Source organism: Geotrypetes seraphini, chromosome 8, assembly GCF_902459505.1.
Source record: "Geotrypetes seraphini chromosome 8, aGeoSer1.1, whole genome shotgun sequence".
Lineage (NCBI taxonomy): Eukaryota > Metazoa > Chordata > Amphibia > Gymnophiona > Dermophiidae > Geotrypetes > Geotrypetes seraphini.
The window spans coordinates 169,384,528-169,405,141 of record NC_047091.1 but is presented as its reverse complement, the minus strand read 5'-3'; the positions used below and the strand labels follow the sequence as shown (position 1 = coordinate 169,405,141).

General features: G+C 43.2%; 1 protein-coding gene across 10 annotated transcripts in view; it reads right to left on the bottom strand.

Moving 5' to 3' along the window:
* Positions 1 to 20,614, bottom strand: part of GRK3 (G protein-coupled receptor kinase 3) — a 466,643-nt gene that overhangs the window by 121,276 nt on the left and 324,753 nt on the right. For all 10 annotated transcript variants that reach the window (XM_033955477.1, XM_033955470.1, XM_033955473.1 and 7 more), the window contains 2 exons: positions 19,006 to 19,097; positions 7,940 to 8,039 (listed from right to left, as the gene is read on the bottom strand). In XM_033955477.1, the coding sequence (XP_033811368.1) occupies positions 7,940 to 8,039; positions 19,006 to 19,097 (192 nt within the window). The remainder of the gene's footprint in view (positions 1 to 7,939; positions 8,040 to 19,005; positions 19,098 to 20,614) is intronic.

Below are 20,614 nucleotides of genomic sequence, written 5' to 3'. Positions count from 1 at the left end.
AGAATATCTGCCTGCTGTCTCCGGATAACATCTGTTACAGTAAGTAACTGTGCTTTATTGTAGGACAAGCAGGCAGCATATTCTCACATGTGGGACTCCCTAGCTTACTGAAATGGGATGGAGGGAGAGTTGGCCATTAAGAAGAAAATAAATTCTGTAATACTGCTTGGCCGAAATGACCATCTCGTCTGGAATAGGATTCTAGACAGTAGTGAGATGTGAATGTATGAATTGAGGACTAAGTAGCTGCTGTGGAACGTAAGAAAGCTACGGATGCTGTTATAGCTTTGACCTTGTGTGCTGTAACATGCCTGAACATGAGCATGAGCATAGAAGGAAATACAGGCCACTAACCATGTGGAAATAGTTCTCTTGGTTACAGGGAGGCCCAATCTGTTAGGATCAAAAGAGATGAACAGTTGAGATGAAGTCCTATGTGGCTTAGTCCTTTGTATGTAATAAGCTAAAGCACGCTTACAGTCCAAAATGTGAAAAGCTATTTCTCCAGGATGAGAATGAGGCTTTGGGGAAAAAAAACTGGAAGCATAATGGTTCGATTCAGGTGAAATGTCGTGATTACTTTTGGGAGGAATTTAGGATGGGTCCCGGGAACCACCTTGTCATGATGAAATACTATGTACGGTCGATCAGAAACCAATGTTTGAAGTTCACTCATTTGATGAGCAGAAGTCGGAACAAACGACACTGCCAGGAACACCCAGGAGAGCATTCCTGAAGACTTTAGAGCCCTGGGTGAGAAGCTGAGGAGGATGGATGTGCAGGTGGTCTTCTCCTCGATCCTCCCAGTGAGGGGCAAGGGTAGAGCCAGGGAGGAGCACATCCAGAGGGCTATCGACTGGCTGCGAGGATGGTGCAAGGAGATGAACTTCGGGTTCCTGCACCATGGAGAGGCACTACAAGGACTACAAGGACCAGATGGGCTACACCTGACCAGAAGAGGGAAGAACGTCCTTGGACACCTACTAGCCCGCCTACTTCACAGGGCTTTAAACTAGATAAGTTGGGGGAGGATACAGGCTCAAACAACCCACCTGGCGAGCTAGGCTGCCAATACTTTTTGGAGACTGGGTTAAGTGGACACCGAAATTCTGGGTCTGGGACTGGGGCGAGTACACACATTTCCGAGTCTGGGGTGGGTACATGTTGTGATTCTGGGTCTAAGGAGGGTACACACATTGCAAATTGTGCCAAAAGAGTCCAAGTAGCTCAAGCAGAAATTCCCCCACAGGGTACACACATTTCTGAGTCTGGGGTAGGTGCGTATATTACAATTAGTACTAAAAGTGTCCAAGTAGCTCAAGCGGGAATATCCCCACAGAAACATAGCAAACATGCGACATGGAATGCTATGTACGTCAACGCCCACAGTTTGGGCAACAAGATCCTGGAATTAGAGACTGAAATGAGGAACGCTGACCTGGATGTAGTGGCGATATCTGAGACCTGGCTCACGGACTCCCACGGGTGGGACATGGTCATACCGGGCTAAATTTACTTCGCCGTGTCAGGGAGGGCAAAATGGGAGGAGGTGTAGCACTATATACTAAAGATGATATTAAAATCACCAGAATCGCAGATGTCAGGTATACAAGGGAATCCCTTTGGGTAAATTTGGCCAGGGGGAAAGACAAATGCCTGTATCTTGGCATAATATACAGACCCCCAAGACAACAGGATGACCTGGCTATGGAATTGATTGGAGACATAGAGAACATCACCTTGCGTGGGGATACAGTACTGTTAGGTGACTTCAATATGCCTGATGTGGATTGGAACACACTTTCCTCTGCATCCAGCAGCAGCAGGAGGCTATTGAACTCTATGAAGGGAGCAAGACTGAGGCAACTGGTATTGGAGCCAACAAGGGAGCAGGCAATACTGGACCTGTTACTTACCAATGGCGAAAGTGTCACAGAGGTCTCAGTGGGCGCAGCGTTGGCCTCCAGTGACCACAACATGGTATGGTTCAATCTCAAGAAGGGGTTCGCCAAATCTAACACATTGACCAAGGTCCTCAGCTTCAAGGACACCAACTTCGAGGGCATGGGGGAATTCATCCATCATGCGCTACAAAACCAAGCAGTAACAGATAACATAGAAGAAATGTGGTCAACTCTGAAAGATACCATACAGGAGGCAACCAACTGCTATATAAAATCAGTAAGTAAACGGCGAAGGAACAATAAGCCACAGTGGTTCTCTGTGGAGATCTCGGGCCTCATAAAAGAGCGTTCATTTCTTATAAACAATCAGGGAATCAGGACTCGAGAGAAGACTATCAGGCCAAGGCAAAAGCCGTCAAAACAGCAGTTAGAGAGGCCAAATTCCGAAATGAGGAGACTTTAGCGAAGAACATCAAGAAGGGAGATAAATTCTTCTTTAGGTATATTAGTGACAGAAACAGAAACACAGGCGGGATAGTACGCCTTAGGAAACCAGACTGGAAATATGTAGAAGCAGGCTCGGAAAAGGCTAAACTTTTAAACGAATACTTCAGTTCGGTCTTCACCCGCGAGGCGCCGGGATCCGGCCCTCAGCTACAGACAAGGGATGGCTCAGTAGGCCCGTTTAGTAATTTCGAGTTTACGTCAAGCAGTGTCTACTGTGAGCTGTCTAAACTCAAGGTTAACAAAGCGATGGGGCCAGACAACCTACACCCCAGGGTGCTCAGGGAGTTAAGTGACGTCTTGGCGGTACCACTATCCGTACTCTTCAATCTCTCCCTTAGTACGGGTATAGTGCCGTTGGACTTGGAAAACAGCTAACGTCATTCCACTCCACAAAAAAGGTTGCAGGATGGAGGCTGCGAACTATAGACCGGTGAGTCTCACATCAATAGTGAGCAAGCTGATGGAAACTCTAATCAAACGTCAATTGGATACGATCCTGAACGAGGAGAATCTACGGGATCCCCGACAACATGGATTTACTAAAGGGGAGATCCTGCCAATCCAACCTGATCAGCTTCTTTGACTGGGTGATGAGAAAGCTGGATGATGGGGAGCCCCTGGACATCGTATACTTGGACTTCAGCAAAGCTTTCGATAGCGTACCACACCGCAGGTTGTTGAGCAAAATGAGTTCTATAGGATTGGGTGACACATTGACAGAATGGGTTGAGGACTGGCTTGGAGGTAGGCTTCAGCGGGTGGTGGTAAACGGCACCTCCTCCGAAACGACGGAGGTGATCAGTGGAGTGCCGCTGGGCTCGGTCTTGGGCCCGATCCTGTTCAACATCTTTATAAGACACTTGGCTGAGGGGCTTTGAGATAAAATAACGTTATTCACAGATGACGCCAAACTATGCAATGTAGTAGACAGGAGCGCAAAGGTCAAAAACTCTATACCCGACAATATGACGCACGACCTACTCCTACTGGAGCGCTGGTCTAGGATCTGGCATCTATGTTTCAATGCCAAAAAATGCAAAGTCATGCACCTTGGCAGCCAAAATCCATGCAAAACTTACACCCTTAATGGCGAGATCCTGGCAAGGACTGTAGCAGAACGAGACTTAGGGGTGATCATCAATGAAGACATGAAGACTGCCAATCAAGTGGAGCAGGCTTCATCTAAGGCTAGACAAATCATAGGGTGTATACGTAGGAGTTTCGTCAGCCGTAAGCCTGAAGTCATTATGCCATTGTATAGATCCATGGTGAGACCCCATCTGGAATACTGTGTACAATTCTGGAGGCCTCATTACCGCAAAGATGTGCTGAGACTGGAGTCGGTCCAGCGAATGGCCACCCGGATGGTCTCGGGACTCAAGGACCTCCCATACGAGGACCGGCTGGAAAAAGTTGCGGCTATATTCACTCGAGGAACGCAGAGAAAGGGGAGACATGATCGAGACGTTCAAATATCTCACAGGCCGTATCGAGGTGGAAGAAGATATCTTCTTTTTCAAAGGTCCCACGGCTACAAGAGGGCATCCGTGGAAAATCAGGGGAGGGAAGCTGCGCGGTGACACCAGGAAGTACTTTTTCACCGAGAGAGTGGTTGATTGCTGGAATAGTCTTCCACTTCAGGTGATCGAGGCCAGCAGCGTGCCTGATTTTAAGACAAAATGGGATCGTCACGTGGAGAAAGGTAGGGGAGGGTCATTAGGGTGGGCAGACTGGATGGGCCGTGGCCCTTATCTGCCTTATATTTCTATGTTTCTATGAAGTGATAGAGATCAGTGAGAAACTTAAGATGAGCAGACTGGCGAGGACTACATTAAGATCCCAGACAACTGGAAGCGGCTTGAGCGGAGGTTTGGAATTGAAAAGTCTTTTCATAAATTGGAAAACAAGTAGATGAGTGGATAGAGGTTTATTGTTGACAGGAGCATGGAAAGCACTAATAGCACTGAGGTAAACTCTGACTGAAGTGGTTTTAAGTTCAGAATTGGATAAATGGAGATGATAATCCAACACTAAAGGAAGAGAAGAGGAGGAAGCATCTTGGTCATGGAGAATACACCACAAATTGAAGTGTGTCCACTTCTGTTGATGAGTAGAAGGTTTTCTGGAAGCAGCTATAATGAATTGTACTGAGTCAAAAAGATTAAAATCGGCTGAAGTCAGACTGAGAGGTACCAAGCTGTCAGGTGCAGAGATTACAGATCCATGAATCTGAATGAGAAGAGATAGAAAGATTTGTAAAGGAATTGGATTCTTGGAACTCAGCTGAAGTAGAAGGGAAAGCCAGGGTTGTCTGAGCCACCAAGGAGCTATTAGGATCATTTTGGCTGATTCACGCTTAAGCTTAACTAAGGGCCCCTATGAATTGCAGCACTTTAGATGGTTGAAATTGTGACTTGGGAAAGTTGACTTCGAACCTGAGAAGCTGGAGAAAAGTGAGTGTCAACTGTGTTGCCGAGTGAACTGCTTGAGGAGATGTGGCTTTTATCAGTCAATCGTCCAGATATGGGAACACTTAAATCCCGTGAGTACGTAGGGTTGCTGCTACAACCACTAGGCATTTCGTGAATACTCTTGGAGAAAAAGCGAAGCCAAATGGCAGAACTTTCTACTGGAAATGTGGATGAATTATCCGAAAATGGAGAAACTTTCTGTGATCGGGAGATAGAATGCAAAACTTTTCTTTGACTAGATATTTGTTTAAGGTGCAGAAGTCACGAATTGGACAGAGAACCCTTGCCTTCTTTGGAATTAGGAAATACCTGGAGTAGAACCCCTAATTTTTCTAAGAATGGGGAACTACCTCTGTGGCATTTAGTTGAAATAGAGCTTCAATTTCCTGAAGAAGGGAGTCTGTTGTGATATGAAAGAGGACTCTCTTAGAAGGTGGTCTGGAAGAATGGTGATAAAATGGAGAGTATCCTTCCCTGATGACCTCTAAGACCCAGGTGTCCATGGTGATGAGAGTTCAATGGCGATGATACAACTTAAATTGACCTCCAATGAGTTGAGGAAGAGGCTGAGAAGGAGGAATTTTGGCTATGCTCTCTAGAAGCTGGTTTCTGAGGAGCCGAAGACTGGGGTTTCTGAGGTCTCTGTTGTTTCCGTCTCTTCGGTGGTGGAGGCTTAGAAGAAGAGGATGTAGTAGTATACTGTCTTTTATAGGAATAAGAGGTTGATTTTTGAGGAGGCTTAGATGGTTGAGCCTTAGTCTTAGATCTTGTTAAAGAATTTCAATTCTGCTCATGCTGAATTAGGTTTTGAGTAGCAGCCAAAGAGTTTTTCACTGAGGCAAGGGATATTTGCTAACTGGTCCTGAAGGTTGATGTCCATATTGGAGACTTAGAGCCAGACAAAACATCTCATAGCAACAGACATAAAAGATGCTCTTGATGACATTTCAAAAGCATCAAATGCTGTTCATGCCATATATTTTTGTGTTTGAAGAAGACTGCTGAAAATCTGTTAGGTGATCAGATGGAATATGCTGCTCAAAATCAGCCAACTTCTTTATGAGATGTTTAAGGTAAAAAGACATGTAGAAGTTGTAATTAAGAACTCAATTTTCCAACATAGAGTTCTGGTAAAGACAGCGACCACATTTATCCATACTATGACCATCCTGTTGATACAGTGGCATAAACCCTGGAGCTGGAAGAATTTTTAAGGGTTGATTCAACAAATAGTTGCGGTTTATCAAAGCCAGGGCAAGATATGATTCCATAAAGTGAGTCAATTTTTCTAGGAGCTATAGTGACAGAAAACAGATTCTCTCAGTTCTTAAACAGCACCTCTTTGAGGAGATTCTGTAAAGGCAATTTAAGAAGCTCTTTAGGAGGCTCATAAAAATCCAAAGCATCAAGAAGTTCTGCTCTGGGCTCAGTGGCTGCCTCCAATTTGACAGGTAGAGCTTTCCCCAACTACCTGATATAATTGGTAAAGGAAAGTTCCTTCAGAGCAAATCTTCCAGGAGGAGGATGAAACGGATCTGAAGAGATACCATAGGATTCAGGAGCAGATAATGTAGGCTTATACTCAGTATCAGTATGGTGACAGAATAGGTCATAATCAATGCCTTGTATCCCAGGAGATTCTCTGTAGGGCAAAGATTTTCCAGGTTGATTCCAATGACTGTGAAAGTGCTGAGAAGAGCTTCTTCAATGATGTTGGTACCGATCCAAAGACGATGATGAGTGACGCAATAATTTTTTTAATCAGGAAGCATGGGATGTACACCGATGTTGTGATGCAGAACATCGATGCTTCGATATAGAGTGTCCATGCCTAGATGGAGAGCATCAACGAGATGAAGAGCACCGATATAATGTAGAGTGGCATCTCGATGCAGACCTGTGACCAGTACCATGTAGTCTCAGAGTGCTATGCTCAGGCTGAGGGAGTTGATATAAGCACTGATGTTGAGTGCAATTTAAAGAGGTCACCGAACTCCCTCCAGAAAAACTAATTGAGTTGTTCCTTGAAGATTATAACCAATACTCTTGGCTCAATGGCAGTTACCATCAGTGCTGCAGGGTGTCAAGGGGTGGGAGACCTCAATAAGAATGCATGCCCTGTAGGAGACACAGCCTGCACTGACGGAAATTGATGACGTCAACGCTTGGCCTGCATCGAGGGACTAGATGCTGTAGAGGCCTGCGACGCTTGCTGGGAAAAGGATGGCTTCTTAGTGAGCTTGTCTGACGGAGGAACAGTGTCCGATGTCGATGTCGGAACTGCTGGTACCAGTGCCTTGGATTTATCAGTGGAGTTCATGGTGTCCCCAAACAGCTTCTCTTGCTGGGAATGTTGAGCTTTCAATGAGTGTTTCTGTAATGTAGAACGAGTACAAGTGTCTACTCGATGCTCAGGCACCAAACACTGCAAACACCAACTATGTGGGTTGGTGACTGAAATAGAGCGCTGGCACTGACAAAACTTTTTGAAACTGCTTGAAGGTTTAGACATGGACGGAAAAATCTCGCCGGCGAGATCAAACTCAATGATGAAAAAAGATACAGAGAACCGCTGAGGTAGGAAAAAAATAAAGAGAACCAAAAGGCCCCACTGAGGCACCAAAAAAATTAAAAATGAAAGGAAAAAAATAAGTTTTTTTTTTAATAGACCAAAGAAGGATAAAAAAAAAAAAATTATAACGAAAGCTGAAGGGCCAAAAACAGAACCCCAAAAATAGCATTTCTTCTCTGTGGAAAATGAAGAACTGAGATACCGCGAGCTGGGGTTGGGCAGGAAGGCACTTGCCCATGCGCAGTACAGGCAGTTGCAAAGTTTCTAAAAACTTAAAGTGGCAATCCACTTTTATCACTGTCCATACTGGGCTCTATGGATGAGGTCACCCACATGTGAGAATATGCTGCCTACTTGTCCTAGGATAATGCATATATTTGAAACTTAAATTTTAAATACCTGAAAGTTTAGACCAGAACTACTCCTATCAACAGAGAAACTACAGTATAATATGGTTAAAGTTCAGCTAGAGTAGTAATACTCACTCCGGTGCTCACAAGAGACAGCATAATTCTTTCATTTAAGGCTAATGTTTCTCCTTGCTTCATCTTGATTCTCTTCTTATCTAAACATTTCATTGCATACCTGAAAATAGATTGTCAAGACATTTTTTTATGTATTTTACTAATCTGTAATATATGTAAAATGTGAAACTAATAGTCAATAATAAATTAAGCTATGGAATTTGTTATCAGAGAATGTGTTAAGGCTAAGAGTATAGCTGAATTTAATAATTGTATTTGCCATTTCAACTTCTTGGAGTAACCACCATGAAATTGACCTTCCTATTAGAATTTGACAGTTACTTCCAAGTAACCTGGACTGGCCACTGTCAGAGACAGAATGCTGGTCTCAGTGGACTGTTGGTTTGACCCAGCAGGGCACCTCTTTTGTTCTTAGTTTTCAAACAGAATTATATGTTAACCAGTGGCCAGTAAACACTTAAGTAATATGTCTGTTTGTCTTTCTTTATTTCTGTCTCTCTCCCTCCCACTGTCTTTCTATTTGTTTGTCTGTCTCTCTCCCTGGCCCCCTTTGTCTGTCTGTCTTTCTGTGTCTCTCCCTGCCCCTGTGTCTTTCTTCTTTTCTTTCTGTCTCCCTCCCTCCTACTGTCTGTCTTTCCTTCTATCCCTCCCCCTCCATTTTTCTGTGCAGCAGCAGCAGCATTTCCCTCCCCCCACCAAACTTCCCTGTGCAGCAACAGCATTTCCCCACCCCCACTTCCCTGTACAGCAGCCGCAGCAGCATTCCCTCCCCCTCCATTTCCCTCCCCCCACACCACTTCCCTATGCAGTAGCAGCGTTTTCCCCTACCCCCCCTTTCCCTTCCCGCGGTCTGGCCGGCTCCCTTAGTCCCTTGCTGCTCCCCTTCCCTTCCCGTGGTCCCAACAAACCTGCTGACTGAAGCAGCGTCCACAGCACTCTACACACGCTGCTTCAGGGCCTTCTACTGCCCTGATTTACTCAGGCACGTCCCTGATGATATCATCAGAGACGCAGCAGAGCAAATCAGGGCAGTAGAAGGCCCCGAAGCAGCGTGTGTAGAGTGCTGCGGACGCTGCTGGAGTCGGCAGGTTTGTCGGGACCGCCGGAAGGGGGGCAGCAAGGGACTAAATGAGCCAGTCAGACGGCGGGAAGGGATGGGAGGGTCAGACTGCGATGGGAGGGTCAACGGGGGTTTGGGTGCTTCGAGGAGGGATGCGAGGGGGGGAGTTACTGTGAGTGAGGGGGGAGCCGGCAAGATCGCAGGGACCGTTTTATGCACGGATGCGCACTCCTGCCTGCCACGGACATACGGATCAGGGAACACGCAGGCCGGAGTGCGCATGCATGCTTAATGTTTTATTATAGTAGATATATACTGTACAGTACAGTCACATTATTATGACCACCTGCTATTATCCAGAAAAACTGCCTCTGGCAACACGGACGGCAGCCAGACACCGAGGGAGTGACTCCATAAGATGCTGGATGGTTGCTAGAGGTATCTGGAGCCATGCAGACTGCATTGCATCTGACAGTTGCTAATGGCTACATGGTGGTAGATCCAGTTGTCGAACATGTCGATCGAGGTGGTCTCAAATGAGCTCGATTATGTTAAGGTCTGGGGAATTCAAAAGCCAGGGAAGTAGCTGGAAGACTTGGTTGTACTCTGCAAACAATTTATGTTGTATTGTCCTGTTGAAGATCCCATCGGCCATAGGGAAGACCATCAACATGTACATGATCAGCAAGGATGGAGAGGTACCCATATTGGTTGAGAATGCCTTCCAGAGGTATCAAGGGATCCATACCATACTAAGAAAACATTCCCCAGACCCTAATGCTGTCTCCACCAGCTTATGTACATCCAACAGTGGTTGCTGGGTGTTTGTTCTCAGCAGTTTCAAGCCTGACCCACCAATATCCATCCTTTCGATGGAGCTCAAAACGTGACTCTTTGGAGAAGGCAACCCTCTGCCAGTCAGTGCAAGTCCAATGTCAGTAGTCCTGTGCAAATTGCAGCCATTTTTTGCAATGAACCCTCGTGAGCACAGACGCAGTCACCAGCTGTCTGCTCTGGAGCCCCATTCACAATAGGATTCACTGTACAATCGTTTTGGACACACATCTGGAAGTCTCGTGGTTCGTTTGGCTAGTAAGTTACCCCACAGTAGCATGCCGGTCGGCCCGCATATTCTCACAGATGGGACTCCCTAGCTGAAACCACAAGGGTTGGAGGGAAGTTGGCTGTTATGTGGAAAAAACTTTAGTAGAACTACTTGGCCGAAATGACTATCCCATCTAGAAAGATTTTCTAAATAGTAGTGGGATGTGAAGCTATGAGCTGAGGACCATCTAACTACAGACCTATTGCATTTTGTTCATATCTAGCCCACAAAATATCTTGAGCAACATTCCCTACTGCACGATTCTCAATCAGGTTTCAGAACCTATTTTAGTACTGAGACAGTGTTGGCTATATTATTAGACCATTTAAATGTCCTACTGAGCAGGGGTAACAGTGCACTGGTGCTTCAATTCAACCTAAGTAGTGCCTTTGATTTAGTGAATCATACCAAATTATTGGCTTGTTTGGATGCTCTTTTAGGGTTTTTGGAATCCAGACAATATCAGGTTAAGTTTAATAATCAGTTTTCCTCTAACTGTAAAAATCCAAGTGGTGTACCCTAGGATTCCCCACTTTCACCCATATTATTTAATGTATATCTTTCCTCCCTGGGTTACAGTTTGAGTAACCTAGGTATAGAACTGTTCAGCTATGCTGATGATATCACAATTGTCATACCTTGTGCTACAGTATTATCTCATATCTCTCATAAAATTGAGTCAGTGTTGAAATTGATGAACTCTTGGATGCAAGATTTCAAACTCAAGCTTAACCCTGACAAAGTTCTTTGTTGTGTCGCCACATAAGATTATTCACGAGCCATCGATTAGTATTAATTCAGAATACAGCGGTTAGAATGATCTATGGTCTTAAAAAATATGATCATGTGACTCCATTCTATTGTGAGTTGCATTGGCTGCCAATGGAGGCTTATGTTTTCTTTAAGTTGGGTTGCTTTTGCTAAAAGGTTATGTATGGTACCGCTCCATTTTATATGGTTAATAGATTCTCTCTAGCATCGTATAAAAATAGTAGAAAATCTCATGCCCTGTTTATCTTCCCATCAGTACAGGGCTGTAAAAGCAAGAAATTTCTGGACCATACTTTAGCATTCCAAGCAGCTTCACAAGACAGAGAATTTTAATTGTTATTACTTGGAGCCTGTTCTTATAAACATTTCAGAACTCAACTGAAAACTTATCTCTTTTCATAATACTTGGTTAAATAATTTCTTTCTGTCATTGTTAAATTATCTTTAGTTTATAATCTTCTCACTGCTTCTTCTCACTTTGTCATTGCTGCTAGGTTATTAATTTGTCTATGCTGCTAGTTAAATAATTTCTTTTTGTCATTCTTAATTTGTCTTTAGTTTATAATCTTTTGTAAACCGCGTAGAACTCATGGTTACGCGGTTAAGAAGCACGATGTTATGTTATGTTCCATTTGTCCACTCACGGTACACTAACTACCGCAGGCCGTAAACAGTTAAAAAAACTCCACCTTTTCCAAAATGCTATCACCCTTGGCCCAGTAGCCGATGATCATGCCTTTTTCAATGTCTGATATATCGCGCTTTTTTCTTCATGACAGCCACAGTTGCTATATTGACAACTTGCTAACATCCTACCTTATATACCCATGAAGTCTGGGCGTCACATGTTCATTTGTTTGTTAGCTGTGCATCTCTGATATCAGAGGTAGGCTGTGGTCATAATAATGTGACTCGACAATGTATATACTTGACAGTGAAATATTCTCACAGATGAGTGATGTCATCCATGGAGCCCGGTACAGACAGTGCAAAAAGGTACAATCACATTAAACTTGCTTGCACCAGTGCCTTCCCATCTGACGTCATTTCGCGGGCCCATAAATTCTGTAGAAAAGCTAAGAAGCCAACAAGGGGAGGTGGAAAGGTTGTGAGAATATCTCCCTGCTGTTCTCAGATAACATCCGTTACAGGTAAGTAACTGTACATCAAATAATGGCAAGCAGGCAGCATATTCTCACAGATAGGATTCCCTAGCTGAAACCACAGGTGTCAGGTCAAAAGCGCGCCGGGACAAAGGCGCGAGCAGACAACTGAGCGCAGCGTGGAGGTGCGCGCCGAAGAAAAAAACTGTTTTTAGGGGCTACGCCGCGTTGTGGGGGCATTATGGGGGTTTTGGGGGGTTGTAACCCCCCCACATTTTACTGAAAACTTAACTTTTTCCCTGTTTTTAGGGAAAAAGTTACGTTTTCACTAAAATGTGGGGGGTTACAACCCCCCAAACCCCCCACAACGCCGCAGCGATTTGTATTAAGTAAAGTGGGGGGGCTCCCCAACAAAACCCCCCATCGCAGCCCCTAAAAACAGTCTTTTTCTTCGACGCGCACCTCCGTCTTGCGCTCAGTTGTCGGCGCGCGCCTTTGTCTTCCGCGTTACTGTCTATGAACCGAAACCACATGGCTGTTATGTGGAAAAAAAACTTTTGTAAAACTACTTGACCGAACTGACTATCCCATCTAAAAAGATTTTCTAAATAGTAGTGGGATGTGAAGTTATGAGCTAAGAACCAGGTGGCTGCTTTACAGATGTCCTCAATGGGAGTGGAACGTAGATAAGTTACTGAAGTTGCCATTGCTCTAACTATGTGCTGTGACACAACCCTCCAGCAGCAGCCCAGCCTGAGTGTCGCAAAAAGAGATACAATTTGCCAGTCATGTGGAGATAAGTTCCCCTGGTGACAGAAGCTCCCTGTTTGGATCAAATGACAGGAACAGCTGTGAGGTTTGGTTCAATCCAAGTAATATGTGAGAGCACATTTACAGTCCAATGTGTGGAGTGCTGCTTCAACAGGATGAGAATGTGATAGAAGACAGGTAGAACTATAGATTGGTTTAGTTGAAATTGTGAGACGACTATCGAGAGGAAGTTAGGGTGAGTTCGAAGAATGACACTGTTATGGTAGAATGTTGTGCAAGCAGGGTATGAGACAAGTGATTGAAGTTCACTGACTTGGTGTGCCGAAGTGATGCAGATTAAGAATACTATTTTCCAAATGAGGTATTTAAGATATGATGATGCCTTTAATTAATTTACATATTAAGAATATAATGTTTGATATTCAAATGTTATACGATAGTATTTCATGTTGTTCTTTTTGTGCACTTGATGTAAGTTTGAAAAAGAATAAAGAAATTAAAAAAAAAAAAAAAGATATGATGATGCCAGTGTTCAAAGGGAGGCTTCATCATAGTTCACAGTATTAGATTAAGATCCCAAGCAACTGGAGGAGGTTTGATTGGTGATTTAGTATGAAAAAGGCCTTTCATAAATCTGGAGGCCTAAGGATGAACAGATAATGGCTTCTTAACAAGAGATGTATGAAAAGGAGGCCTCACAGAGAGGCATTTTAAGATGGTGGCATAAAGCGTCCTGCGGTTAGCTCTCAATCTGAGTTACTGAAAATTTTCCCCCTAAATAATGCCACATACTAAGAGAAAGGCAGTGGTTAGGGCTCTTCCCTTGAGCTCTAAAGGTGCACCTACTTCTCAGAAGACTATTGAGGGTTTCGTGGTGCGAGCTCAGTGGTTGAGCTCTGGAGGATCCCCGGCATTGTTCTGCAAGGAGGGAGACTCAATATCAGGGTTTGATAAGAACATAAGAATTGCCACTGCTGAGTCAGACCAGTGGTCCATCATGCCCAGCAGTCCGCCCAAGCGGCGGCCCTCTGGTCTAAGACCAGCACCCTAACTGAGACTAGCCCTACCAGCGCACGTTCTTGTTCAACAGAAACTTGTCTAACTTTGTCTTGAATCCTTGGAGGGTGTTTTCCCCTATAACAGCCTCTGGAAGGGCGTTCCAGCTTTCTACCACTCTCTGGGTGAAGAAGAACTTCCTTACGTTTGTACGGAATCTATCCCCTTTCAATTTTAGAGAGTGCCCTCTTGTTCTCCCTACCTTGGAGAGGGTGAACAACCTGTCCTTATCTACTAAGTCTATCCCCTTCAGTACCTTGAATGTTTCGATCATGTCCCCTCTCAATCTCCTCTGTTCGAGAGAGAAGAGGCCCAGTTTCTCTAATCTTTCGCTGTACGGCAGCTCCTCCAGCCCCATAACCATCTTAGTCGCTCTTCTCTGGACTCTTTCGAGTCCTTCTTCAGGTACAGTGACCAGTGCTGGACGCAGTACTCCAGGTTAGGGCGTACCATGGCCCGGTACAGCGGCATGATAACCTTATCTGATCTGTTCATGATCCCCTTCTTTATCATTCCTAGCATTCTGTTTGCCCTTTTTGCTGCCGCCGCACATTGTGTGGACAGCTTCAGTGATGCATGTCGGTAACAAAAATCTCATGCATGAATACAGGATCGATGGAGCTTGTCAATCAGAACACCCAAGTCTCTTTCCTGGGAGGTCTCTCCAAGTACCGCTCCGGACATCCTGTATTCGTGCATGAGAATTTTGTTACCGACATGCATCACTTTACAATTATCCACATTGAACCTCATCTGCCATGTCGATGCCCATTCCTCGAGCTTGATTATGTCACGTTGCAGATCTTCGCAATCCCCCTGCGTCTTTACTACTCTGAATAACTTCGTATCATCCGCAAATTTAATCACCTCGCTCGTCGTACCTATGTCCAGATCATTTATAAAGATGTTAAAGAGCACGGGTCAAAGCACCGAGCCCTGCGGCACCCCACTGGTGACGCTCTTCCAGTCTGAGTATTGTCCATTTACCCCCACTCTCTGTTTCCTATGCTCCAGCCAGTTTTTAATCTACGTGAGTATTTCACCCTCAATTCCATGGCTTGCAATTTTCCAAAGTAGTCATTCATTCGGAACCTTGTTGAACGCCTTCTGAAAATCCAGATATACAATGTCGACTGGATCGCCTTTGTCTATCTGTCTGTTTACTCCCTCAAAGAAGTGCAGCAAGTTTGTCAAACACGACCTGCCTTTACTAAAACTGTGCTGACTGGTCCTCTTCAGCCCGTTTCCGTCAAGGTGATCAATGATGCTGTCCTTTATCAGTGACTCTACCATCTTTCCCGGTACAGAGGTCAGACTCACCAGTCTGTAGTTCCCTGGATCTCCCCTCGAACCCTTCTTGAAGATAGGTGTAACATTCGCTACCTTCCAGTCTTCCGGAATCTTTCCCGATTTGATCGACAGATTGACTATTAGTTGAAGCAGTTCAGCTATGGTCCCTTTCAGTTCCTTGATGACCCTCGGATGGATGCCATCCGGTCCCGGGTATTTATCGCTCTTAAGCCTATCAATCTGCCTACATACCTCCTCTAGACTGACCGTCAATCCTGTCAGCTTTCCGTCTTCATTTCCAGCATATAGCCTGATGGGTACATCTTCTTCGGTAAATACAGATGCAAAAAATGTGTTCAGTTTGTCAGCGATTGCTTTGTCCTCCTTTAGTGCTCCCTTTATTCCATGGTCATCCAATGGTCCCACCACTTCCTTTGCAGGTCGTTTCCCCTTAATATATCGAAATAACGGCTTGAAGTTCTTCACCTCCTTGGCTATTTTTTCCTTGTAGTCTCTTTTGGCCCCTTTTACCGCCTTATGGCACCTGTGTTGATGTTTTTTGTGCTTGTTCTAGTTTTCATCCGTTTTTGACCTTTTCCATTCCTTAAATGAAGTTTTCTTGTCTCTGATCGCTTCCTTCACCTCTACAATGAGCCACGCCGGTTCTTTGTTCTTTTTCCTCTTGGATCCCTTGTTGATACGCGGTATATATATATTTTGCGCCTCGGTGACTGTGTCCTTAAAAAGGGACCAAGCTTGCTCTTTCGCCTCCAGAGAGCAATCAGTCACCTCGTTCTATGGCTCCTGCAAGTCTGGAGGCCTCCGGTGGAAAAGACTTTACAGATGACTTGCTGGAGGGTGGAAAATTGTTGCAGCAATCTGCTGTTCCTGCCAGCAAGGGAAAGCCTGAGGCGACATTAAAGGGCATTTGGAATGCTCTCCAGAAACTTGACACAGACGGATAACACAACTAAAGAAATATCAGCTCTTCTGAGTAAAGTGGAGACTTTAACTGAAACCATAGCAGGCATAAAAAATAAATTTACCACACAACTGACATTAGTAAAAGAAGATATGGTAACCCTAAAAGACGTTACAACATCTATAAAAAAAGAGAATCAGGTTTTGCATAAGAAAATTTGAATGTTAGAGAACTACAATAGGAGATTGAATCTTTGGTTTTTGAACTTTCTAAAAACTTCTGGGATTTCTCCGTTAGATGCCTTTAAGAAATATCTCATTGAAGTCCTAAAATTTTCCTCTCAAAATATTCCCCCTGTGAATGAAATTTACTATATTCCCTCAAAGAAGATAGGAGATTTCCCAGAAACTAGTGACCAATTAATGAAAAACGAAGATCTTGATATTTCTGCAGTTTTGGAATCTACTCTCTGAAAGATCAACGCTGTTGGTTTCATTTATATATGAACAAGATATAAATTTGATTATGAAATTATACTTTAGAAATACCCAAGTTCTTTTTTATGGGGAAAAAAATAGGGTTTACTCAGATGTGACATGATAGGCACAAAGAACTAGAAGAGCTTTCTTGGACATGAGACAGGAAGTGTTGGCACTGGGAGCAAAATTCTTGTTGGTTTACCCTTGTAAATGTTGTATTAAATACTTGGGTATTACTTATGTTTATTTTCAACCAGAACACTTGAGAGCATTTTTGGATTCAAAAAAGTTGTCCGCCTGAAGCGCATGCTAATTAGATTACTATTGGAATGGGTTAACAGAACTTAATTTGTGTTAAAGCCTTTTCTCCTGGAATTTAGGTACACCCCCCCCCCCTTTCTATTAGAGGTCTAAGGATGAACCTTAGAATAATTTCTAATGTATGTTTCCTCGGAGAAACTAAAAGGGGACAGGTTTAGAACCAATGCCAGGAAGTACTTCTTCATTCAAGAGGGTGGTGGATACCTGGAATGCGCTTCTTCTTCACTCAGAGGGTGGTGGATACCTGGAATGCGCTTCCGGAGGGTGTGATAGGACAGAGTACTTTACAAGGTTTCAAAGAGAAATTGGATAAATTCTTGAAAGAAGAAGTTATTGAAGGATATAGATAGGGAAGATATAGGATGAAGAAGGGTACAGTTACAAGGATATAGATAAGGAAGGATTGAAGGATATAAGGGATCACTTACAGGTCATGGACCTGATGGGCCGCTGCGGGAGCAGACTGCCGGGCGCGATGGACCTCTGGTCTGACCCGGTGGAGGCAAATTCTTATGTTCTGTATTGCTTGAACAAGTGTGTACTTGTGAGATTTTGTTTGAAAATTTCAATAAGAAAAAAGAGGTGTATGAAAAGCATTAATAGCACAGAGATGAACTCTGACTGAAGTGGTTTTTAGACCAGAGTTGGAACGGTTTAGGAGGTAGTTAAGAACTGATGGTAGAGGCAGTGAGTGGTGACTATACCAGAACATGAAATGAGTCCACTTGAAGCGATAACAACGTTCAGTGGAAGGTCTAGAAGCTTCAATAATGTCTGATACTGGTGCTGAAAATGTAAAAGTATCTACTTGTTGGGAGAGAAAACTTACAGAAATTTGTCTGTCCAGTCAAGAAGAAAAGCATCGGATTCCAAGTGATTGGGAGTGTAGATTATGGAACTGAAGATTGGAAGTTTGTGATTGTGGGGGAGGGGGGGAAGCAAAGAGATCTATGACTAGAGTCCCCTAATTTGCAAATATCTGATGTTAAAAGGTTGAGTTGAGTGACCACTTGTGAGGTTGTAGGAGTCTGCTCAACTTGTCTGCTAAGACTTTTGTTTCCCTGCTAGATAAATAGCTTTCAGAAATTTGTTGTCAGGAATCACCCAGGCAATTTGTATCACTTCTTTGCAAAGGGAGTGAAACCCTGTCCCTCTTTGTTTGTTTGTATACCACATGGCTACTTGGATGTCCATTCTAATGAGTACTACTTAATTGAGGAGGTGGTCCAGGAATGTAAGGAGAGAATTGCGGATTGGTCTAAGCTCGAGAAGATTAATATGGAGAGCTTTCTCTTGAGGATTCCAGCAGCCTTATGTATGGAGACCATCAAGGTAGGTTCCCCAACTGAGCATGGTAGCATCCATTGTTAAAATCTTTTGATGTGGTGCAGTGTGGAATAGACGACCACTGGAAAGATTTTCGGTGATAGCCACCACTGAAGGGATTGACGAAATGCAGGTCACTAGCATAGCTTATCGGTGGCTTGAGAATATTGGGATAGCTTATCGGTGGCTTGAGACTATTGGGTCTGGGCTGGTGCTGGGCTGGTGTGAGGCCTTTAGTATCTGCACATGCTCAATCATTCAGCATGTGAAGATCCTCAAGGCCCTGCACTGACCAAGCACATAACTTTGAGATCTGTTAAGAAGAGAGATCTGGTCATGTTGCGGGGAGAAGGAGGGTAGAGGAGAGAAATGCCAAGGGTAAGGGTAAGTGATTATTGGGGAATTTTGTTTGGTTTTTAAACCAAATGTTCTGGTGTTTTGGTGTCTTTGAAGCAAGGGGTAGGTGATTATTAGAGAGAATATGGTAACTATCAAGTTCTGGCAAAGATCCAGATATCCAGTGCTAGTGTCCAGATATGGCTTAGCACCAAATATCTCAGTCTAGTTAGCTGGTGGCAGTCAGTATTTAAAGAATTGCTGAATTCTTCCGACTGAATATTGATCCAAAATTTTCTTCCAGCTCTGATTAAATTTGGCAGAACAGGTAATTTAATGATTAGAAGGATCATAGCTTAGTTGTGCCTAATTTACATGGCTATTCAATACCCCTAATCTACAATAAAAATACATTAATTGGCCACCATACAAGTTTCCTTTCTATTAATGATGCTTCAAGTTCCTATATATTGTTTGTATTCATTTATATCTCCTTGATTAAAAAAACCAAAAACCTTACACTTACATTTTACCAGTGTCAGCTTTTCGGCAACCATATACTTCTCCAAATCCTCCTCGACCAATTATCCTATGTACACTGAAGTCATTCATAGTCAACTGTTAATTTAAAATGAAAAAATAATTACATTTATTTGTTTACACTGCTTTCTCTTGTTTCTCAGCAGACCTATTGAATTTATAGATCCTAGAAAATAACGTATACTAAATTGGTTGTTTTAACATTAACAATTTTTTAAAAATGTGCAAAACAATCAATTTCTGTAGTAAATCAATGCTACTATGAGATATGAAATTGTAAAAAAAAATTTGGCTAGGAAAAAGGAAAGATATTTTGAAATATTTCAAAATTTTTGCCTAGCCAAAATTGAGTTTCATGTAGGATATATGTATACTATCTATACAGAATTTCTGAGTCTCCTGTTTAAATTTAGAGTCTTTACTAAGCTGTGTTAAAGGGGTAATACAGGATTTTTGCCACTTAAAAATTACAAGACAAAACCTGCGTCATTTGACCTTAGTGTATATTAGTTTACCATAAAGAACACTACAAGATAATGTAAGGCAAATCAAGCAAATGCATGCAAAGATGCTAATTATTATGCAAATTGAATAATGCAGCTTGCGTTAGATTTGGCACATAGCCCAGTGCTCCCAAGGGCTATATTAAGGGGACTTGATGTTTTCAAATAGTGGCACCTGCTCTCCTTATGAGTGTGTCTGCTATATATTTGTAGGTATTGTTAGCATAATAAAAATATAGTCTGTATAGGAATACTTGATCAAAAGGTGACACTGTGTGCCCTCTACTGATGCCATAGGTGGCTGGTCAGCTTTGACCTGGTATGTGTGATGGACAGAGAAGGGAGAATCTACTGTAGGAGTCCCAGGAGACCAAATAGCTCATCCTGTGGCACTACAATACTGGTGGACCACTTGACCTATTTCTAATAGTACAATAGCATCCATGCATGCACCAGTTACATGACTGAACTACCCCATATCTAGGCTAAAACCCCTGCAGCCTGCTGCTTTGTTGAGATATTTGTAGGAGCCTATTGTAAAATTATTTTCTCTATGGGGCTCATTTTCAGAAAATAAAAACATCCCAAAAATAGCATAAAGGGGTGGATGGACATTTTTCTCTCAAACTGTCCAAATCACTATTTTTGAAATCCATTTTGTAGACAGTTTTCTGTACTGTTCATTTTCAGTACAACTAAATCTCAAGGGGATGTGCTGGAGGTGTGGCTTGAGTGGTACTAGAACAGGCTTATTTTCTGGATGTTTTTCTGCAATAATGGAACATTGTAGAAAATGTCCAGGGCACAGTTTAGACTTTTGAGCCTAGACCTGTTTCAATAACGATTAAGTGCCAAAAAGATGCCTAGATGACCACTGAAGGAATGAAGACATGACTCTCCAAACTCCCCCACTTGTTAATGACCCCCTATCAACACCTAAAAATGCCAATGAAACAGTAAATAACAGCCTGTATGACAGCTATTAGAACAACGAGATAGAGTGGCAAGCTTTTCTTGTATCTTAATTTACTGTTTTCACTTTTCAATTTCTTTTTAGTTATTTTAGCCATCGAGTTTTTCTTTAAGATTGTC